This window comes from Barbus barbus (genome assembly GCF_936440315.1).
Source record: "Barbus barbus genome assembly, chromosome: 37".
Classification (NCBI taxonomy): Eukaryota; Metazoa; Chordata; class Actinopteri; order Cypriniformes; family Cyprinidae; genus Barbus; species Barbus barbus.
In genome coordinates, this window is record NC_136715.1 from 20,795,350 (window position 1) to 20,820,105 (window position 24,756).

The following is a 24,756-nucleotide window of genomic DNA, read 5'->3' on the forward strand; positions in this document are numbered from 1 at the left end:
ACAGGACAATATTTATTTAAATGGTTTTGCTGCAGATGTTAATATCACCAGTTAGTGTTGTAAGTGCACTGTTAAAGCTTCCTGTCCTCCTCTAATCTATTTGTCTCTTGATAGATCATTTTGGTCACCTTTTAGATTTGAGCTTGTGATCCTCGGCCACAACATCTTGAGGGAAGCGTATAATATTGTCATTGTTGTTGCCATTGTCATCAGGCTCTTTTCTTTTTTATTATTATTATTATTATTATTACTACTGTCTTATACAGCAGAGTTTATGTTATAATAGCGTAATGCGCGTTGACATGAGTTGCCTTGACATGGAGGGTTTGGCGGGAGCCCGAGCTGTTGTCTCTAAAGAGTTCCCTAACACAAACACTTAATGTGTGGATTTGTTTTGGAGGGGTATTGTGCTCTCCTTGTTCTTGCGGGTGTTAAAGGGGGGGATTATCATTTTTGTTTAACTACCAGACTTATTCTGACAGATGTCCATTTTAATTTTCATTTGATGTCATGTTGTGATGTTTATAGGTTTCATATACATAAATATTTCTCCTTAACATGAGTAACACTAATACTTCCAAAGGGATGAAGGGCTGCTCAGTCAACTTCATGAGTTGGAATGTTAAATCACTTAACCACCAAGTGAAACGTAAAAAGGTATTTGCACATTTAAAACAACTTAATGTAGATATCGCATACCTCCAAGAGACCCATCTACGTACAATGGACCATTTTCGACTTAGAGGGTGTTGGACAGGACAGATATATCACTCTAATTTTCATTCGAAAGCTAGAGGGGTAGCCATACTTATTAATAAAAACACACCATTTACTATGACTAGTGTAGAGGCAGACCCATTAGGGCGTTATGTTATTGCGGTGGGGCAGCTTTATTCTTTACCAGTCCTTTTGGCTAACATTTATGCACCAAACTGGGACAACCCCGTATTCTTTTCAAATCTTTTTTCTCGTTTGCCGAATATGTCATCACACCACTTTATTTTTGGTGGTGACACAAATTGTATACTTTCCCCTGTCTTAGACCGTAGTTCACCCAAAAATACCTCCCTGTCTAAATCAGCGCGTTCGATTAATTTATTTCTTAAATCCTATGGCATAGCTGACATATGGCAGTTTCGCAATCCTACCTCCAGAGAATATTCTTTCTTCTCCCCTGTCCATAAGACCTACTCCCGTATAGATAATTTCTTCCTGGATAAAAGACTCCTTCCCCTCGTTACCAAGTGTGATTACGGAACTATAGTAATCTCAGATCATGGTCCTCTAATTATGAAAATGTGTATCCCTAATATACAGTCCAGTTACCGCCCTTGGAGACTTAACTCTCTGCTCCTTTCGGAAGAAGCTTTTACTAAATTCATCTCTTCTGAGATTACATTATTTCTTGAGATCAATCAAACGCCCGGGATGTCTTTTTTAACTATATGGGAGTCGCTAAAAGCATACTTACGGGGCCAGATAATATCTTATTGTGCAAATAAAAATAAAAACAATTCTGCAAGCCTTAAAGAGCTGATGGACGAAATACTGAAGCTAGACAGGCTAACTAGTCATACGCCCTCTGCAGAAATAATGAAAAAGCGTATTTTACTGCAGACCGAGTTTGATCTTCTGTCATCGCGCCAGGCTGAGTATCTCATCTCTAAGTCTCGGCATGTGTGTAATGAACATGGAGAAAAGCCTGGACGAATACTTGCTCATCAGCTGAGGCAAAGGACTACCAATCAGACCATTCCTGCAATCAATGATGAGCTGGGCTCAAAAAATACTGATAGCTTAAAAATTAATTCCTGTTTCCAAAATTTCTATCAGTCACTGTACAGCTCTGATGTATATGAGGAGGACTCCTCGCTGGAGTTTTTTTTTTTTTTAAATGTACAGGTCCCCTCCATAGAACCAGAGTTGACTGCTCAATTAGAGGAGGACCTTACAGTTGAAGAGATAACATCAGCAATTAGATCTATGCAAAGTGGCAAATCACCAGGGCCGGATGGTTTCCCAACAGATTTCTTTAAAAAATTCTCAGATGAGCTCTCTCCTTTATTGTTATCAGTCTCTGAAGAATCACTTTCAGTGAAATCCCTTCCATCAACCATGCGTCAGGCAGTTATTTCTTTAATCCTTAAAACAGATAAGAACCCTCTTGAATGCAGCTCATTCTGTCTGATCTCTCTTCTTAACACAGATGCCAAAGTTCTGGCTAAGGTCCTTGCCCGTCGTTTGGAAGGGGTTCTACCTTCTGTTATATCCCCTGACCAAACAGGTTTTATTTAAGAACCGTTACTCTTTTTCTAACATTACACGTCTTTTGAATATTCTTTACGGACCCTCCCCACCCGGTACACTAGAGGTAGTGCTTTCACTGGATGCTGAAAAGGCGTTTGACCGGGTGGAGTGGGGCTATCTTTTCGACACACTACAGAGGTTTGGATTTGGCCACAAGTTTATATCTTGGATCAAACTTTTATATACATCTCCATTGGCTGCTGTACGCACTAACAATAATACATCCGCTTACTTTGAGCTTCAACGCGGCACGAGACAGGGTTGTCCTTTGTCCCCACTTTTATTTGCAGTTGCAATGGAACCACTTGCTCTAGCTTTGAGACAAAGCTGACATTAAGGGTATTCAGCGGGCAGGATTGGAACATAAGGTCTCGCTGTATGCGGATATGTTATTATACTTGTCTCATCCCCTCTCAAGTCTCCCCAAACTGTTGAATCTACTTACAGAATTTGGCAAAATATCTGGCTACAAAGTCAATATTCAGAAGAGTGAATTAATGCTTGTTGGTGACGGGGTCAGTCTATCATCTTTAGGTTCAGTTCCCTTTAAAATTAGCCCTAAGAAATTCAAGTACCTTGGAGTTTGGGTTACACACAACTATAAAGATTTATATGTGGCCAATTATCAGCCTCTCTTATCCAATTTGAAGCAAGAGCTTGAACGCTGGGACCACCTGCCTCTGTCATTGGGTGGAAGAATTAATACAGTAAAGATGAATGTTCTGCCCAAGTTTTTGTATAATTTTCAGTGTCTTCCGTTTTTTTTAACAAAATCTTTCTTCTTCAAACTAAATAATCAGATATCGGCCTTTATTTGGAACAAAAAAACACCAAGGATTAAAAGAAGTATACTACAGAGGCCTCGTGCAAAGAGAGGGATGGCACTCCCAAACTTCATGCATTACTATTGGACAGCCAACATAAGAGCATTGTTATACTGGTTAAATAATGACACCTCTGCCCCTGTATGGTTAATTCTGGAGGGGGCTTCAGTTGGGCCCACCTCACTGGCAGCCTTATTGTGTTCTAGACTACCATTTGCACAGCCCATCTCTAGCTTGACTTCTAATCCGGTTGTTATACATTCATTTAAAATATGGAATCAGACGGTCCTTGTCCCTTAAAGATCTATTGCAAGCTGCACCAATCATAAAAAATTACATGTTTGCCCCATCAATGCTGGACAAAGCTTTTGATGCCTGGGCTAGAAAGGGTGTGATCTCACTGTCTGATCTTTATATGGATGGAAACTTCGCCTCCTTTGAACAGCTGGTACAGAAATATGACATACCCAAAGCGCAGTTCTATAGGTACTTGCAGCTCCGGAATTTTGTAGCATTGAATTCGAACGATTTTCCATCGTGCCCTCCCATTTCATTAATAGACTCAATCTTTGAATGTAAATCAGTCAAAAAACAGACTACAAGTAAGATTTACGAACTACTCAACATGAGTCAACACCCTTAGACCTACTTAAAAATAAATGGGAGACAGATTTAAACGAACCAATCTCAGAGGAAATTTGGCATAAAATAATTCAAAATGAATTTTTTCATCATCTATATGCCTTAGACATGCTGTAATACAATTCAAAATTGTTCATCGTCTGCACTGGTCTAAGCTCAGACTTTCTAAGATTAGGGCTGACATAGATCCCATATGCGATCGATGTAGGCAGGCTCCCGCCACTTTGCTGCACATGTTCTGGACATGTCCAAGGCTTTACATGTTCTGGATTAATTTTTTTGAGACCTGTTCTGGGATATTTGGAGAGGTAGTAGAACCATCCCCATTGCTTGCCCCTGTGTGGCCCCTGAAAACACTCTTCTCAACACAAGAGAAATCAACATGTTGGCCTTTGGCTCTCTTTTGGCTAGGAGACTGATATTGTTTAAATGGAAGGACCCTATTCCACCGACACACAACCACTGGAAAAGAGAAGTCATGGGTCATCTTAAGTTGAGAAAATCAGACATACGATCAGAGGGTCTGTTGGGACATTCTATAATATCTGGCAGCCTTTTTTAACTTTCATGGAGGAAATGGAAGCACACAATATAGCAATGTAAAAGAAAGGGAACCTGTATTATATCTTTACTTCATGCATTTTATTTTTTCTTTATGGATGATTGATTATATATATTGTCTTTAGGTCTGGTGTTTGGGGAAGGGGGGTTAGTTACTTGTGTTTTTCTAGTCTGTAAACAATGTGAAAAATAAAAAAAAACCTTGAACAAAAAAAAAATCATTTTAACAATGAACTGGAGTACATTAAAATACTTACATTAAAATGTGGAACTTAAATGTTTATATATAACAGCTTTTATTTGAGTGTTGATTGATACATTTTCCTAAAATATATATATTTATTTCATTTCGGTTTCATGATTAAAAACTGGTCAACCCATACTGATGATTATATTTAGAAGTCTTTTTGAAGATTAAAGTCAAAACACTAAAGCACAATTCATGCAAGTGGTGAATGACTCACTCTGTAAGAAGCGGATCTGTTTAGCAGATTCTTCAGTCTGCTGTCTGTTGGTTCTCCTCTCCTCCTCCAGCAGGGCTGATGAGAAAAAGACATTCAGCGATTCAGACCAATGCCAGTGCAGTCGTGACCCTCGATTATTAATGTCGAATCACTATTAAAGGAGCGTTTAGCACTCTGCCGTACCTTGCAGCTCAAGGCATTTCTGTTTGCCAGTGTTGGCGAGCTCCTGGGCCTCCTGCAGCTCTCGGTGGAGGTGTGGAATGACCTGCTCAGTGTCTCCAGCTTCCAGGTTCCTGTCCATTTCTACAAACACACACAGAGCAGACGCTGCAGTGAGGGAGCATGAAGAAAAAACATGGCTATAATAAAAGACCTCAAGACATAAACTGACGAGTAAAACCCCACACCCTTAAGTATTGCATTAATAATTCATCCTGCCCAAACATGAATGATGCCTCAAATCATGCAGCTTGTTTTAGATTCTATCCCTCAGAGACTAAAGCAGTGATATTGAGGATAAATAATTTTTTCACACCTTTTCACATGTCTTCAGGAAGCCATTAGTTCAGGTTTCAGTTCAGGCAAAATTTGAATTGGGGTATAGTTTGGAAAAACATTAGGAAATTGTAACTCTGGGCATTTAGGGTTGTACAATTATTTTTTTATAAAAAAAATCTGCAAACAAATATATTTGAAAAATAAATAAATTTAACTAAGCACACAGCCGTTAAAAAAAAGTTGTAAAATTTCACTATTTATATTTAAATAATGTAATAAAAATTATATCAAAGCATATTTTAAATATAATTAAGTAATTTTAATACCACATAATTATTTTTTTTTTATAAATGACTCAAAAATGACTACATTTAATTTGTTTTATAATTACAACAATGTTTTTTTTTCACAATTACCTATTAGTTACAAATACATTTAGTCTTAGATAAATATAAATAAAACTAAATAGTATTTATTTAGGGACAACTTGCATTGGGCCATGATTTATAAAATGTTGCAAAGCTGTGTATTTAGTTTTCAAAATGTCACTATAATTTTGTGTTATAGTAAGTGGAACTTCTGAATTCAGCACAGAATTTAACTATTTGAGCATTTAAATACTGTAAATATATGTCAAAGCATATTTTTAATTATAATAGTGATTTTAATACCACTTCATTTGAAAATATTCAGTGTTAAATCAATGAGACAATAATGATGAAATTGCTCAGAAAACACGCCAATTTTTTTATAGTTTTTGTACATTCACTGAATAGGTAAATTTTGAATATCAGAACTGTTGTTGTGATCAATTTCACAATATCATATGTAGTTTGAACCCACATCTAGTTACTTTTAGGTTATTATTTAATTGCTTTATACAAGTAATGCATTTCCGGGTCGCCGAAAACCGAAAAATACGTGAATTATGCTTCCATCTTTGTTGCCACAGTTTTGGAAGTGCCGCCTTCTGTTCTAAAGAAGGGGATGTCACAATACTTTTGTCCATATAGTGTATGTACAAGTCATTGGTGTTTGGTGATGAGTTTTCGGCATATGAAGTCACACCAGAGGTGTTCAGCTGGGATCAGGACTTGGCTTTCTGCAGACCAGACAAGTTCTTCCACACTGACTCAATCAATCATGTCTTTTTGAACCGTGTCTTATACACAGAGGCACTGTCATGTTAGAATAGAAAAGGGTCCTGTCCAAACTGTTGCTATAAAATTAGAAGCACACAATTCCCTAGAATATCTTTATATGCTTAAACATTGTACTCAAGGAAATTACTAAAGTAGTCAAACCTGTTCATTAGAAGGGGGTGACCCAATACTTTTGGCAATATAGCGTATAAAATAACATCTCTGTGCTAAAAATGCTTTTCCTAAAAGCCCAAAGCCGCTGTGAGCGTAAGACTAATCCATCACGATGGGTCAGAACCTTTGGCGCCACAAACGACACATTCTGTTTGACCCCATGGGCAGAAACATCAAGCACTGAAACACTATTACCGCAAACCAAAATCAAGATGCTTGCTCAGAATATGTTCATTACATGAAAAATGAAGCATTTCTGTTTGCTCAAGTCCGTCAGTGAACAACTCGAGTGCCAGTGCAAATGCACAACATGCATGACCCGGCTTGCATCGAACAACAGAATATCCAAAATGTACTGACTTTAGACTACAGGATACAACTTGGAAGCCTGATTACGCAAGTCCAGCACACGCTCAGACGGCTCTAATGCTAGATCTACAAATGGGCCGTTGAGATGACCTGCACTAGGCCAAGCAAAAGAGACCGTCTCCCGCTTTCCCTCATAAGACTTCATGCCGAGCAAGCGCACATTTGCAGTCTCTGAGGAACATCCAGTTGGTCTCTCATGTGGTCTTGTAACAACAGGCTTTTGGGAAACCTCCTCTGACCATAAACTGATGTACGTCCCCCCCCCTCTGAACACTCTACAGATGTTGGTGAAGTCATGTGCTAATTTAAGGGCTGGAAATCTGTCATGATGTCAGACGAAGGGTGTTTACTGCGGGCGAGGGAGCTGCTTTCAGGCAAAATGATGTAACGAACTCGTCTACTTAGCGGTGTTTCTGAAGTTTTGCCATTTATTTAATGAGAGGGGGCATGAAGTGGTGTGTAATCTCATTCTGCTTCTCCTACGGTGATTTCATCAAGAGTGTCTCAAAAGGATTTTATGACTGAGATTGAGTATCACAGCCATATAAGGTTACATGTGTCCAGATAACTCATCATTAAGGCAATTGAATAACTCATGCCAGACGCCTCGGTGTAGATGCAATCTAGGGGTGAAAGAGAAATTCAACAGCGCCTCCTAGTGGCACATTTTACCAAATATTTCTGGACAAATCAAATCATTATGCAAAAACAAATCCAAATGTCTTATGATCCAAGACAAATACAGCAAAATTCTGAATGACATTTATAAACTGAACAATTAAGATATCTGCCTCACAAACACATGGGACCAGTGTTGTCCTCAAGCAGCGGGCCGTGACCCACTACGTGACCCGAAACACATTTTTAAAGGGGTTAAAAAAATATATTTAAAATAATTTAATATATGACGATACAAAAACAGCTGAAAACCAAGATGAAAACTGTCATCATATTTCATTCCAGGGTTATTCCAGAGGTTTTAAAATGTAACACTAAACACATTTAGAATTTCAGAAAAACTAAAAAGTGATACATTTTATCAGTTGAAAGCAACCCTTCTTCTGACTGACAGACATGTAAGCGGCAGCTGTACGTGACTTTGTGAAAGCACTCAGTGTCTAATTGGGTTGTAATTGGTTTACATTCCAGACTGTCATCCGGTGGAACATAAAGTGGGGCGAGGGGAAAGATCTGAGGGAGGGAGATAAACCAGGATGACGATGAGACACCTGCCAGGAGGACACCTTTGTGTCCCACTGCTGTCACCTAAAGCAGATGCAGGCCATATATAGTCAGATTGGGGAATAACACACCCTGTTAAGCTGCACAGTTGTGCCGCATGCCAGTCCCATGAGCTCTAATGAGTGCAGATAAAGAGGGTGACTAACAGTTCAGGCCAGCCAAATCACACAAACATAACCCACATCAGCACTGGCGTTTCAGACGGGGAAGCTGAAACAAAAACCTCCACACAACAGAACGGAGGGATTACCTTTCAGAAGAGAAACCCTGTTCTGGGGCTCGTTCAGTTCTTGTTCATCCATTTGTCCGTCTGAAATGAGAGGATGAATGAAGAATATTAAAAGGAAAGAACAACAAATTAAAATGAAGGAAAAAAAGAATAAAAATATGAAAAAATTAAAAGTCAAGAACAGAAAGAAAGAAAGAAATACATGAAAACAAGAAAATAAAAAATAAAAGAAATTAATAAAATTAAAAGGGTAAGAAAAAAAATGTGAAATTAAAGAGAAAGGAAAAATTTAAAATAAAGGAAAGACAGATCAAACAAAAAAAAACATGAATAAAAGACAAAATAAATCAGACTACATATACATAAGCTATAACTTATATAGTTATATATATAACTAAGATAAATATATAGTTAAGTTTTTCATATAATATTTACCATATTTGGGGAAAAAAGTGGGCTGTTACAATGAAAGCTGTAGTAACCAAAACACAGCAATTAATACATTAAAAATGTGTGCTTGTTTCACGTACCTGACGTGTCGTCACTGCTTTTGTCCTTGCTGGGGCTCAGAGTATCTGACATATCGCACTCTTTAGCGTCTATTTGGTTTTCTATGGAGGCAGAGCGGAAGAGACCACTTAGAGGAGGGGGGACACAATCGTAACTCAAAACAACATTAAAATAAATATAATCAAATAGTCATCACAACTTTTACTAGGCTCTCTGCTTCAGTATCTATATCCAAACAGGAGTGTGTTTGATGGCTGTTTATATTTTAATCACAATTACTCTTGATCTTCAATAGCAAGCAGTGAATGAGCCCCCTGTATTTCGTCCTCTCTGGCTGGTGGTAGTTATTGCCCACACATGGTCATTTGAGTGACCTGGGCTTCCAATGGGACATACAGTCACATGCTAAACTAGTTGCAGATTTAGTTTTGCGCTGCTTGAGTATCCATGTGGACTAAAATAAATTATAAATGGGGTTTGAACAGGAGGAGGTGACGCCAGTCTAAAGAAAACTCCTGGCAACGTGTTCGTGCATCATCGGATATGAATGAACGGCACCTCAAATTTTCAGTATCTTTTCAATGAAAGTTGTAAATGTCAATCAGAACATCACTATCAGTCAATGCTGTCTAGATATTTCGATTACTCTCAGACATCAGGCCAAACATTGCACATTTAAATCAATGTATGACCTGAAAGACCACCCATCCTGCGGTTACATCACATGATAGAGCTTCTGAACTCAGTGTTCCATGAATAAACACAGTGTAGGGAATGAACAGTGACTCAGCGGGACTGAATGGACGAAAACTAAAGGATATCGTCATAGGTAATGGTTGACCGGTGAATTATGGTCTAATCTGTGTGGCCATAATCTTAGACTCTAATCTGAAGGGAGTGAGGGGGTCAAGGTCACACAGGAACATCACAAAGAGGATGGGGTCAAGGTCTAAATGCCACCTCATCATCCACATTGCTCTTCACACGGAGGAGCTTTCATAAGGTTATAACCTGGTCCAGAGTGAATTTACTCATTTTTTTCTGGACTGATTATAGGATTTAAAAATTTGAAAAAATGTAAACAAAAAAGTTACAACAAATACCTTTTGTTATTATTATCTATTATCATCATTATTATTTTTAGGATTAAAGTATTTAAAAGTTTTAAAAAGTATATGAAAAAGTTACAACAAATAGTTTGTTTTAAACCTACTATTATTATTATTATTACTACTATTATGCAGAATGATGCAAACATTAAAAATGTAAATGAAAAAGTTACAACAAATAGCTTTTGTGATTTTTAATCTATAAATAAAATTATTAGGCTGGATGTATTTAAACATTAAAAAAATAAACAAAAAAAATGCAACAATTAGTTTGTTTTAAACCTATGCAAAGTGGATTAAAACAATTAAGCATACAAATGTTACAACAAATATCTTATTTGTATTTTTTTTTACCTATTATGATGATTAGTATTAAGATCAATGGTTTTAAACATTTTAAAGCACAAACAATAAGTTTTAACAAATAATTTCGATTTATCTATTATTAGGTTCAACTGATTTAAACTATTTTAAATGTAAATTAAATTTCACAACAAGTAGTATACCTATTATTATTTTAATAATAATAATAATAAGACAGATAGCTAAAACTTCACTGATGATGATGATCTTATTAGAGCTCATTACAGTAATGACCCTGACCTGGTCATGCTCTTTGAGGATGCTAAAAATAACCATAATGATCATTCCTGCCACCCAGAGAGCGCAGTTGTTTAATTTGGTTTTAAATAGAGGTCGGGGTGAAACCATGTGCCTCCATTGCCATCAGATTGCATCATACCAGTGCGATGGTTCCCTATAACCAAGCTTAATCTAGAAAGAAACCGATTTGATGAAACTTCGATGAAAGAGACAGAAATGTGATGATACCTTTAAGCCTGTCTGGACTGGCCAAGCTGTTGTCCACTGTAGTCTGGTTATTCTGAAGATGCGCATCAATGACTTCTGTGGAATAAAACAAGAAAACATGTTAGATCTCTGCTCCATTCTCGAGTCCACAAATGGTTCACCTCAAAGTGTGAACACAGCCTTAGTGTCTTTTCAAATCAATTGATAAAAACACAATCTGTGCTCTTACCATCAAAGTTGGACAGCTTGTTAATGGATGAGTCCACCGCTTCCTTCAGCTGCCTCACCGCTGGTAAAAAAAAATAAATAAATAAAAAAAAAAAAGAGAAAAAGCATTTCAGTATATCACGTTCACCTGGTGCATCTATTAAATAGTTAGCATTAAATATCAAATCTCAGTCATTAAATGACACTGACGCAGCCCAACTGAATACAGTATCAGCAGCAACAAAACTGCATTTGTAGTTTTTTCATACATACAGAAAGCAAAAACGACATGTAAAGCATCAGTGGAAGCTCAGACTTCATAACGCATGCTGGTGAGAGTGAAAATCCCCAGGAATAGATAAAATCCAAGTCAGCTGGAGGTGAAGTGAGAACAGATGGCATGCAAGAGTGTTTTTGTTAAGAATCCGTGTTGAGTTTGGAGAAGGATATTCACGTATGTATTGAGATACTATATGGATCTCAGAGAAAGCTTATGATCTGATCTCCACACACAGATTTCGGATTATACAACAGATCCTGAGAGCCTCTCCGTTCTGCAATATAGTGTAATGCATTCACATATAGCATGGTGTGTTGAACTTGCTTAAATGAAATAAAACGGCAATATAACTTTTCAAGCTTGCTTAAGGACTAAGTTCAACTGAAGTACAAATCAAAGCATACGCCAAACGTTTTAATCATTACAAGCTGAATGAAAGTCAGAAAAAAGCCAACATTTCACCAGATCTGGAACGAGGCGCTCGAAAAACTACTGTCAAATACAGTCAACACCAAAACACATTTTAGCCTCCAAATGACAAAATCGCTTGATAAAGATGACTGCATATTTCTTCCTATTAAGGGGGGGGGGGGGGGGCACTATTCCAGTGGTTCTCAAACCTGTCCTGGGGACCCCCAACCACAGCATAATTTGCATGTCTCCCTCTTTAAACACACCTGATTCAACTCATCAGCAGAATCTGCAAAACTTTAAATGGGTGTGGCCTATGAAAGAGACATACAAATGTGTGGTGGCTGGGGGTCCCCAGGACGGGTTTGAGAACCACTGGTCTATTCGACTGGGCTTCACTATGCTAGACAACAGCCAATGATATTTCTGTGAAATTAAAGTACTTGGATTAATTTTTTTAGAACACAATTTATTATTTTATTATGCAAGTCTGTTGTGAATATGCATTTTTAATAAGTTGTCATCGGAACAATCAATGAGTCTGCTGATCCTAACGAATTAATTAGTGCTGTCAAATGATTAATCGCATCCAAAATAAAAGTTTTTGTTTACATTATATATGTATGTGTACTGTGTATGTTTATTATGTATATATAAATACACACAGTATATATTTTGAAAATATTTACGTTTACACATTTATATATACATATTCTTATATTTTATATTATATATATTTAATATATGAACATAACATGTTTCTTAAATATATACATGCATGTGTTTGTATTTATATTTATACAAAATAAATATACACAGTATACACGTATATTATGTAAACAAAAACTTTTATTTTGGAATGCGATTAATCGTGATTAATCGTTTAACAGCACTAGAATAAATATTTAATAACTAACGTTCCTTGGTTTAAAATGATTTTTGAGCTCAATAGTGGTTCTGAATAATTTGCTGAGTCTGATTCAACCCCACTTTTGAATTTAACACGGATTTGTAAACCTTTCTGAATTAAAAAGAACCATGTCATAAGGGTAATTTGTTCACAGTGAATTTCTTGTTGAATGTACAACACAACAGATTCAGGAACCACTAGCATGCACACTAAAAATGAGATTTACTAAGATAATGTTTGATGAACCGCATAAGAAAAAAAAATCTCTAGTATCACCAAAGGACAATAGACTTTAAACTGATTGCAAATGCGAAAAAGTAAAATAATAATAATAATAATAATAATAAGTCTGAAACTCTAATATAGCCCTGCATTTTGAAACAAACCAAAAAAGTGCTAATGTGACCTAACTTGATGATGAGTTCAAAACTATCAATAAAAATCACATTCAAGTAGCAATAAAGATTTTTCTAATTAATTTGAAATCATCAAAATAAGCAGTCAAATGTCAAAAGTTTTAATGAAAAAAAAGTTTTAAAAACGTGTCGTTTTAATATACAAAAGAGTGGACAGGTGGAAACCAGCATTAGAAATAAAAAAACATCTGCAGAATTAATAATGCATGTGAAAACTGGCTGAGAATTGAACAAATATTTGTAATCTGGCTCAGAGGAAGACAGGAATCATGTATTTATGGTGTTTTTACATTGATTAAGAGACAATACAAGAACCTTACCAATGCTTCTACAAATTGTGTGAAAAACTGTGATGTCTGCACTATTTTTGAAATCAGCACCGCAATATTAGTAAGAAACAAGCATATTGAGAAAAACATGATGCAGGGTGGTGCTTAAGTTCATGTCCCTGCAAACACCTTCCTCATTTTACAGAGTAAAACCTGCTTTTATGCTCATAAGATGGTTCATTAGTACGGCTGAGGAAGACGTTGGAAAGAATGCGGTGTACTCACATTGACACTCAATGTACTGTTGGATTAAAGTGCAGTCTCCTCCACTCTTTAAAAGAAAGTGGTCTACCAAAGAAAGAAAAACCCTCCATTAAATGAACAGCAAATGGAAGAAATCCCACTTCGAGGGGCATCAGATGATATTGAAACAGAATACAATCTACAGGATACAACATGAGACGCAACCAAACAGAGATGCAGAGGGCAGGACAAGGACATAGACGGGAGACTGCAGCTATTCATGGACCTGCGCCTCACTGCCCTGAAGAGACTGACTGACACCTGTCATTCACCTGTCACCTCAGGGACAGACACTGAGACATGGAGGTCTGGTACTGATAAATCAAGGGTCATGCTTCATAAATACTGAATTTGGCAGGGAATCTTCAAATTATATCCTCAAAATTAAAGCGCTCTCATTTTAACGTTTAAAATCAAAGAAATTGAGACAGCTATAAATATTAGCAATGTCATTTTATAGTTATACTGTAAAATAAAATTACGGTTATATTACATTTCTTGAATACTTGTTTTTTTTTATTAACAGCGAAACAGTATTATTACAATAGCAATACTTCTAATTTTGTTTATTTAGTAGAAGTACTACTACTACTACTCTTCTTATTATTTTATATATATATATATATATATATATATATATATATATATATATATATATATATATATATATATGTATATAATTACAACTTCATGGCCAAATTTTGAATTCCTACAAACAAGCACAGCTAACCTGAAGCTCATTACAGAAATAAAGAATAAAAATAATAATTAATAGAAAATGTAAAAATTAAACTGCATATAAAAAATAATAAAACTATGTTTTTGTAATTGATTCCATTTCAAAAGTTTCAGAAATACTGAATCTGTCGGGGAATCTTCTAAATAAAATCTTCAAAATAATCTTAACCTTATCACTTGATAAAGAAATTAATAAATGGCATAAATAATATTATTGTAATTTTGAACTCCGTAAAATAAAATGACTGCATTTATTTGGTTACCTGTTGTTTTATTATTTTTTAATACATGATTTTTTAATTTACAGTGGAATAGCAATAATAACATCAACTTATGATTATGAATATTATTTTCTGAGTTTTATATTAATTGTATTTATGAATCATATTGTTAATCAATTATGAATCATATTGCTAATCTTTTTTGTAAACGGTGAAGCACATAAAACCAGAAACTAACTAAAATAAATAAACACAAATTTCAATTCATAATCACTTTTTTTTCCCTTTTTTTTTTTATACCCCAATAATGTTCTATAGTTTCCCATCTGACTGTCCTATTATAAAAGCTTTAAGTCAGTTTCCTGTACATTTATGCTCTTAACAGCAAAGCGACTTCTTGTGTAATGACGTGCACATCACTCGTGGTTTAACAACCACACATTCTGATGCCAAATGAAGTTTTCAGTCACTTTCAGCTTTGCACAGGCTGTTGTTCTCAACAAAGGTCTTATTGAAGCAAAAACCCATGTTATGCCATCCTAATCATTCCTGAGATCAGTATATTTCATGGAAATGAATGATAAAGGGCCAGTTCAGCGAGTGAAATGTCTCTGCCAAGAGAGTTGTGGTCTGTGGCGCACCACATCAGTAGTTTCATTTGCCTCTCATATTATTGTCAGAGAATATAGTACTAGAAATCAGTTCAGGAATATAAATAACCAAGCGATTCTTGGGCTCCGTTTCAAACCCTAGTGCCTTACCGTGTACTAACTACATGGACACCAGGGGTGCCCAATCTTCCAGCAGAGTTTAGTGCCAGCCCTAATTAAACACTGACTAAATTATATTAATTATATCAATAATTAGCAATGTGGAACATTAAAATGGGTCCTCCTGAACATTCAGAACCTTATTATCAAGCAAGAAGCCTAGTATAAATAACTAAACAGGCCAATCAGTTCAGATTGTTTATACTACCTCGCTTCTGTACTGAGAAATTAATTAACTTGGCGAGAAACGGCTAGATGGGGGGGGGGGGTCTTAAACTGTATACAGAGGCGTAGACTTGAACACACATGCTCAATGCAAAAGTTCAAGGCCTTTGAGACAGAACAGAAGCAAAGCCCGACAGACAGAAAGAAAGAGACAGAACGAAAAATTAAAAACAGGCAGCCAAAGGCGAGCTCCCATGCTGAATTAGTCAAGGAGTTGATGCAAGGTTAGCAGCACACTAGCAGACACATGCGTCTCCAACTCACCTAAACTGTTGTTTTCCTTTACGCTTTTCTCCTGCAGCTGTTCTAACCGGACTGGAAAACGACAACGAGAAGATTTGGGATGACCAAAAATAAAAACAAGAGCTCTATACTGACAGATGCTCCTCCTCAACCTCGTCTATTTAGTTACCGTGATAAGGGAGTGCACCGTTCTCAACCGAGAGAAATTAAGCATGCTTGTGCGTTTTACCTTGCAGGGCTGATAGTCTCTCATTCGTGAAGTCGTTGTCCGCCTGCAGAGCTTCGATTCGAGCTTGAAGCGCCTGTTCTTTCTCCTCCATCTCTTCAATCTTCAGCTGTAGCTCTTTCTTCTCATTCAGGCCTTTCTGAGTGAGCTCCTCATGTTTGCCCTCTGCCAACTGAACATAAACGTTAAGAAACGTAAAGGAATAGTTAGCACAAAAATTAACATCTTCTAAAAGTTTACTCAAACTCAGGCCATCCATTATGTAGGTGAGTTTGTTTCAGATTTGGAGAAATGTAACATTGCATCACTTGCTCACCAATGGATGCTCTGCAGTGAATGGGTGCCATCAGAATGCGTCTAAACAGCTGATAAAAACATCACAATAATTCACAAGTAAGCCACAACACTCCAGTCCATCAGTTACAATTGCGTGAAGTGAAAACGTCACAAGACATTTTGTAACATCCAGTGGAAAACTCCATCTCCTGTTGTCTCTCACATCAAAATCCACAAACATCACAATTTCTCTCCCGATTCAGCCCAGACCACTTTTTCACTGGAGGCAGTGCTATCATGGATTATGGACATGGATATTTTAGCCAGACGCAACAGTTTAAAAATGTCGTGATGTATTTGTTTCTTACAAACACACAGCTTTTGGCTTCACAAGCCATTAACTGTTGGACTGGAGTGGTGTGGATTACCATTCACTGCAGAGGATCCACTGGTGAGCAAGAGATGTAATGCTACATTTCTCCAAATCTGATGGAGAAACAAACTCATCTTGGTTGGCCTGAGGATGAGCACATTTGTAGAAAATCTTCATTTTGGGTATGTCAGTGGGTGAACGTCAGACATGCCTTGATCTTTTCGGTGAGATCCTTGATTTCGTTGACGGCTCCGTTGTATTTGTTGGCGAGTTCTCTGAGCTCCTCCTGTGTGTGTTCGTTCATCTCTCTCAGGTGTGTGCACTCATCCTCTGTGTTACTCAAACTCCTCTGCAATACAAAAACAGATCAATTGAAACAAACACAACAGAAAACATGTAATGGATATAACTGGCTATGATGCTTTACATTTAAATCCTCCTTTACCATGGTAAAATCTATATGCATAGAGTCTAAGTTCCATATTGCTTTTTCTTGAGCAGCAAAATCAGCATATGATTAGAATGATTTCTGAAGGAGCATGTGACACTGATGACTGGAGATGCTGAAATGATGCTGAAAATTCAGCACTGCACCACAGGAATCAATTGGATATTAAAATATACTCAAATAGCAAAAGAGCTTTTTTTAAAACTCTAGCAATATTTCAGAATATTACTGTTTTGTTTCTGTATATTTAATTAGGTAAAGCAGCATGCATGTATAAACATAGCTTTTTAGAATAGCTCTTTTGTTTGGGCGTGAATTAACGATTTTGATGTTTTTACCTCCACCTCTGACAGCTTCCTGACCACCTCGATTTTCTCCTGAAGGACCCGCCTCAGGGACTCTTTGGCTGTCGTCTCGTAATTGTGTTTGTCCTCTGTTAAGGCTACAAGCTCCTTTCGGATACTGTCTTCTGTTTGGTTCTGAGGAAACAACATGCTTTGGTGAAGCAGGAACTATATTCTGTGAGCACACATCCAAATACTCAAAGCAAACATGGGCCTTACTTTTGAATATGCTTGCAACTGATTCCCCATCACCTCCAATCTAGAGAGTAACCGGTCTTCATCGATTAAAGCCTGGAAAGACACATAAACAGACCCTGTGATCATGACAAACACAGAAGTATAGTGGAACAAACAGTCATAATTGTAACTTTTTCTGAGCACTACTAAACATGCCTACAAACAGCCATCTGTACTGAATAATTAATAATGGTTTCTCTTTAATTCCGATGTGTGATGTACCTGCCAGCTGCTCTCTGATGCTTCCTGTGTGCTGGCCAGCAGCCTCTGTAAAGTGGCCAACTTCTGCTCCAGCATCTGCTCTCTGTGTAAGGCCTCCTGAAGGACACAAACACACCAACATTATCAGATTTCTAATATGTATACTATTCGAAATATATATTGTTTTAAACAAAAGTAAACTTTTAATCAGCAAGGGCGTATTAAATTGAGCAAAATTGACAGTAAAGATTATAATAGTCATAAAAAATCTATTTTTAAAAATGCTGTTCTATTAATCAATCCTGAAAAGATTTTTTCACAAAAATGAATGATTGAATGATTAAATAAATAAATTAAATAAAATGAGCAAATCAGCATATTAGAATGATTTCTGAAGAATCACTAAAGTAACGGCCGCTGAAAATTCAGCCTTGTGTCACAGGAATAATTAATATTTTAAGATATATTCAAATATAAAACAGCTATTTTAAATGGTAATAATTCAAAATTTGACAGTTTTTCCTGTATATTTCATCAAATAAATGCAGCGTTTGTGAACATTAGAGACAGTAATATACTGAATTATGACTATATAAACACTGTAAAATACAATACATATGACAAACTATATATAATATGTATTATAATATTATATATACAATATTTATATACTACATAACATAGTAAATAAATATTAAGTAATATAATTAATCCTGCATTTATTTGACTAATGATAATAATCATCATCATTATTATTATGTAATTTATAATTATAGACCATTATATGGTTCACTGAATAGACAAATATCTCAACTTGCAAAATCTTAGCATTTGGACTCTTAATGTCTTTAGATGGCCAGTAGAGGTCAGTGTTGCTCCATACCTGCAGGTACTGGGAGAGCTGAAACAGTTCCTGAGAATACATACTGGGTGTATTCGCAGACACCTGCATGACAGAAAGAAAAAAACATGGTGAAAATACATTTGTGCACACAGTGTAACCATCTCACAATCACAGATCTGCATGCCTCAGTAAAACACTTTGAATCCACTGAGCATCTTTTCACACGCTGTCCTTGCTGCATCTGAATAAGCAGCACAGTTAAAGCAGTTTTCAATCTCACCAAAAGAATCAACATATGAAAAGGAGAAAACTGTCAAATAACCTTGGATGACCCCAGTCTAAATCAATAGGGGCCTTGTTCCTCATATGCAGCTATTAAATTGAATTGCCTCATTCCTAGCAGTTGTAACCACAATGATCCAAATAATGAAATCGTGACTTTAGTTCAACTTATTGAATCCACATGAGGAGACACTCCCACAGCAGAGAAGGCAGAAGGAGTATTTTTATATTGACAGCGTCAGATGCTGTGGTCAGATATAGAAGTGCTACATGCATCTGGAAACAGACATGACATTGACAGATCTGCATTCATGGGGTTTAAAGGGGATGCCAGGCCAGTCCATCCACACCACCTTCATTAGAACAGAGACTCTGAGAACGCTGATGTAATGATCTACACGTGCATGTTCGTGTCATCATCACAGATGCAGATGATGTCATCACTCTGCAGACTGATAGCATCTGCCAATTGTTTTTCCTAATCCATCTGCCAGAGTTCAAACCTCTGACTGAATTCAATACACACTCCCCTAAACATTCATTCATTATTACTAGGGATGGATATCGTTTACATTTTATCGATACTGCTTATCGATACTATTTGGTGCAAAAAGATATGATGTGAAAAGTTGTTAAAAATTTCAAGTTATTTTATTACTGCTGAACTTTAGCAACTGTATTAAAGTTCTTCAGTCAGGAGCAGCGAGTTATTTTTCTCTTTGTGTTTTATTTGATCAATATTAAAGGAATAGTTCACCCATAAATGAAAATTGTATCATCATTCACTCACTCTCAAGTTGTTTTAAACCTGAAGGCGTTTCTTTCTTCTGTTAAACATAAAAGTTATTTTGAAAAATGTGGGAAGCCAAACAGTTGCTGGTCCCCAGTGACTTCAATATTTATTTATTTTTTCTACTATCAAAGTCACTGGGGACCAGCAACTGTTTGGTTACCCACATGCTTCAAAATATCTTTTGTGTTCAGCACAAGAATAAAAATTAATACAGGTTTGGCACAACATGACTGAATAAATAATGACAATTTAAATTTTTGGGTGAACTATCCCTTTAATGACAATCGGCGGCATGTTTAGTTCTGTCCCTTTAAGACCTGCACGGATCTGTTTCTCTCTCAGCTGTTTACTTTCACTTTAGACATAACTGTGTTCATATGTAAAGCTTGTGTATTTTTGAAAGTATTAGTGCAATCAGACGATAACTAAGATAACTACGGAATCACCGGCCTTTTAGTGTACACACGCTTCAGTGTACACGCTCTGAATAAAGCGCACACCAGAACAGCATGCGAAATAAATGTTTAACCGGCATGGCTTTAAACTAAAGCACACGCAAATAATGTGCTTTTATGATTGTGAATAAGTGCAGTGTCTTGTGAATGTAACTCTACCGCTGAATCAACATTTGATGTGAATGTATCTCGCGAGTTGCAGTTGGAGCCGGGAGACATTGTAAATACAGCGCATTGCTTGAGGTAGATGTGTTTTGTTGGTAAATGTTTCATTATACCAACAAAACACATTTCACTGGTGCTGCTTAGTTTTGTAATGTGTGCCCACACTTTCAAACATTTCCCCCATTCCCACGATGACCGATTGCACGCAAACACACCGCACATGCGCATGGATATCTCACACACATCGAGCAAACTTCGGCTACATCATTCAGTGAAGAAAAATGTCAAGCAGCAACTTCTAATCGTCATTAACATGGAAATATACAGAGATAAAACAAGGCAAGTATCGATAACAGTATCGCTTGTCCTGAAGCTTACTGGTAATCCGGTATTGACCCAATTATGTCCAAAGAAAATACAGATTCTCGGTATCCATCCCTAATTATTACTTCACTTTAAGGTTCCTACATTTAAAAACAGCTGTAGCTGTTCCTGTTTTCTACAGCGCAAGAAGTTGTGAGCAATATTAGTTGAAAACAAACAATTTTATTGTTTGACTGAAATTAATACTTTGTATTTTTTCCAAAAAGAACAGATTAAATTGATCAAAAGTTGCTGAAGACTGGAGTAATGACTGCTGAAAATTCAACTTTGCCATCACAGGAATAATTTACTGATTATTAATATAGTAAATATCAAGGCGAGTTTGAATTAGGGGTGTGCGATATATATCGTCTGCGATATCGTAATTGTTGTTTTAATGATGTGCAATTTGACATTATCGAGTATTTTGCAAAAACCAAACAAAACGCCTACGGAGTGCATGCATACATTAACTTACGTGATGAAGTGGGTTAAACAGTGCACGTGTGCATTTAGAGTGGTCTTTCACTGCATGATTCAGTCTATTAAAATGCATTAAGAATGATCACAAAATTCAAGATATGGTGGCAGAAAATGTATATATTTACATTTCATATAGTTCTTTTTCTTAAAAAATAAGCATGATTACAAATGTGATACTGATTTTATATAACAGTTCAATAAACAATAAGTTAATATTAAGAGACTTACGTTTTAGACACCTGTTTCTGCTCCATTTCGGCAACAAAAAAATTATTCCAAACAGCTACAGTATTGTTTTGTGTCTCTGAGCAACATGACGATGTTTTGTTCCTGAATGAAACAACTGTTTAAATGATTCGGTTCAGTCGCAATGACTCACTTATTAACAGTGACTTTCCGCCAACTACTGGTGGTTTTAATTTCACATTTAAAGTATTTTCATTTTTAAAATAATTTCAAATATTAGCATTCAATGTTTTGTTTAAAATGTCAAAAAAATATGCATTTGTAACTGATTAAAGCACTCCATGCATGAGCTGAGCTGCATTAAACAGTGTGTAAATACATCTTAATGCCACTTCAGATGCAACTTCTGCAAAGATTAATTTTGATTATACTGGTTTCATTTGTTTGGCAACAGCCTAAATGTTTTATCTTAATTGACTGATTAAAATGTAACAATTTGACTCAAAAGATGCACACTTTTAGAAAAAAATGGCTTTATTAAAGGTAAAAATCTATTTAAACTTATATGAAAAGAATAATTAATCACTGAACTGACCACACTGAATATGAAGAATATCAAAAACTGCTGTCCACGGTAGTCAGATATCAGCACAATAAGACACTCTGCAAAATATCGTCTAATTGTCGTTATCGAAAGAAAAAAAAAAATCAAGATATTTCTTTTCAATATCGCACACCCCTAGTTTGAATTTATAAATATGCTGTATGTGTGTATATATTAGGGGTGTAATGGTACACATATGACGGTTCGGTACGTACCTCGGTTTTAACGTCACGGTTCAGTATGATTTCGGTACAGCAGGGGAAAAACTAAACTTGTACCGTTTGTATATAAAATCAAATTAATCAAATATAAAAAAAAATACACATATCAGCATATCAAGTCCAGTTCACTGAATCACTGCATCTGCAGATGCAACATCTTTCTTTTTAATTAAAATTAATTTTTATGTATTTATTAATTAAATGCAGGCATTGGTGAACATAAGAGACTTTTTATAGACACGTTAAAAATTTTCTCGGCCTGAACATTGTAATTGGTAGTGTACTTCAAACAACCTTACCTTAAACAAATCACTTTAGTAATGAACAAAATTACGTAATACAGACAGTATTGTGAATTGGGAGTCAGGCGTGTATGGTGTTGCTGAGAACTGATCAATATTGTGTCAGTAATAGCATTTGACTCTAGATGCACCAAAAGCACCGAATGAACAATGCTACTATATTCATGTTTAAACATTAACCCGATTAAGCATGAGTACATGTTTAAAACTTCTAAAGAAAGACACCTCTGTTCTGGGAATGAATCGCCACACAACCCAATTATTCCCTGTTAAAGCTCCATAGAGGCATCCCACACAGAGGATGGCATGAGAGGATAACTGCATTATCTAACTTCATCTGGACCACCTCCAGGATTGTTCACAAATACATCATATAACAGCCTGACGGAGAGCCGCATGCAAACCTCAGATAGCGGCAAGTAATGCGAGGTGTTGATTCAAAGCTAGGACTTGGAAATCAATGGCATTCATAAGACAGCTGCTTTGAGACAACATGGCAAATCTGCATGCTGTTTGATATCCAAAAAACAGGAACATAATGAACTGGAAAACATTCATTCATGACCAATGTTTAATAAACAAGCTCATATATAATGCATGAAAAAGGCAGTCGTGTGCGCTTACCTTATCAATAGCCAGTGGCAGTGGTGCTGGAACAACACTGGAAGAGAAAGAGAGACTGTTAATGGTTGATGGAGAGATAGGGACGGATCTCCTGACACTATGCATGAGGAAAGTTAGCTGCAAATATTTGCTAGCAGACTCACACAAGCGATTCAACTTTGCACTCTTAATCTTTTACAGTACTGCCCTTTTATAACTCCAAACTATTAGCACATCATATGAGAGAAGAGGCTTTGTGTTACAGGTTGTGTTTCATTTACCTCTTTGGATATAACATTAAAACCTCTCAAAAGTCCCAGATGTACTCAAACAGCTAACAGTGTTTTTTATCTATTAACATTTTGAATTAATTTTAATTTTTATATTTTCTATTTTGATTTTAATTTGAGGTAAAGTGTTAGTGTCTTCAATTTTTTTTTTTTTTTTTTTTTTAGTATATATGCAGTTTCTATTGATTTTCAATTAAATTTTAATTCTAAATGAAACAGTTTTATTAATATTTTAAGAGATTTTATAATCATTTATACTGATATTTAAAATAGATTTTATATTATATAATATATATATATATAATTTCAGTTAAAGTTTATTTCATTTCTTATTTTTTTAAGTTTTAGTTAACTATAATTGCCCTGGCACACATCTCATCAAACCCTGACAGCCTTTGTAATACATAATATACAGCACTGCCAATAAAAATAAAACAATAGTCGACAACTCATTAAGACATGAAATTCAGGGCTATTTATCTCAAACACCCTATTCATCAAAAAACAGATATCTGCTGACTGATTCCAGCTGTGTCACTCCACATCAGCTCTCCAGCTGCCAAAGCTGCACTTAAATGACACAAATAAGCTGTGGGTTCAAGAAGGTCAACAGTGATTCTTGTGGACTTTGAGAAACCAGGCAGATACAGAATATGAAATGCTCTCTGTCACTGGGACTTTGTGAAATCAGTCTAACCGAATGGAGTCTGGAGAAATGAAGCAAACCACCTGATAAACCATAAACCCTGAGGTTATGCCCCTTAATCCAACAAAACATTGACCAAACATGACAAAGACTTTCTAAAACACCAATCCATAAACTTAGCAAAATAAACATTTGAACATATTGCAGACTTTACACAACATTTTGCCCAATAAAATGCTTTTTGACATTTTATTCATTTCCATGAGTTTCTCAAGCATGTCATTTTTTTAACTTCCATAGTACTGCCAGATTTTCCATGACTACGGATTAGGGTGAGAAGGATGAGCCCCTTTGAAAGGACAAACTCTTTAAAAATGTGTCCTGCATAAACTTCCTGTTGGAACAGGAAATACATCAACAGAGGAAAGGAAAATGCATTCATGGAGCTAAAATAAAATAAATAGGGCTGCCACTAACGACTATTTTTATTTTGATTAATCTATAGACTAATTTAGCGATTAATCTTAACGATTAATTTCC

At 36.1% G+C, this 24,756-nt stretch overlaps 1 protein-coding gene across 7 annotated transcripts in view; it reads right to left on the bottom strand.

Moving 5' to 3' along the window:
* The window catches only part of slmapa (sarcolemma associated protein a), a 74,268-nt gene that overhangs the window by 10,487 nt on the left and 39,025 nt on the right, over positions 1 to 24,756 (bottom strand). For 3 of the 7 annotated variants that reach the window (XM_079397078.1, XM_079397077.1, XM_079397083.1), the window contains 15 exons: positions 23,302 to 23,338; positions 18,863 to 18,925; positions 18,001 to 18,096; positions 17,761 to 17,832; positions 17,536 to 17,676; positions 16,961 to 17,098; positions 16,104 to 16,272; positions 15,896 to 15,946; positions 13,660 to 13,722; positions 11,111 to 11,170; positions 10,903 to 10,977; positions 8,983 to 9,063; positions 8,474 to 8,533; positions 4,982 to 5,101; positions 4,799 to 4,873 (listed from right to left, as the gene is read on the bottom strand). In XM_079397078.1, the coding sequence (XP_079253204.1) occupies positions 4,799 to 4,873; positions 4,982 to 5,101; positions 8,474 to 8,533; positions 8,983 to 9,063; positions 10,903 to 10,977; positions 11,111 to 11,170; positions 13,660 to 13,722; positions 15,896 to 15,946; positions 16,104 to 16,272; positions 16,961 to 17,098; positions 17,536 to 17,676; positions 17,761 to 17,832; positions 18,001 to 18,096; positions 18,863 to 18,925; positions 23,302 to 23,338 (1,301 nt within the window). The remainder of the gene's footprint in view (positions 1 to 4,798; positions 4,874 to 4,981; positions 5,102 to 8,473; positions 8,534 to 8,982; positions 9,064 to 10,902; positions 10,978 to 11,110; positions 11,171 to 13,659; positions 13,723 to 15,895; positions 15,947 to 16,103; positions 16,273 to 16,960; positions 17,099 to 17,535; positions 17,677 to 17,760; positions 17,833 to 18,000; positions 18,097 to 18,862; positions 18,926 to 23,301; positions 23,339 to 24,756) is intronic. The other 4 variants (XM_079397080.1, XM_079397079.1, XM_079397081.1 and 1 more) reach the window with 2 other exon arrangements.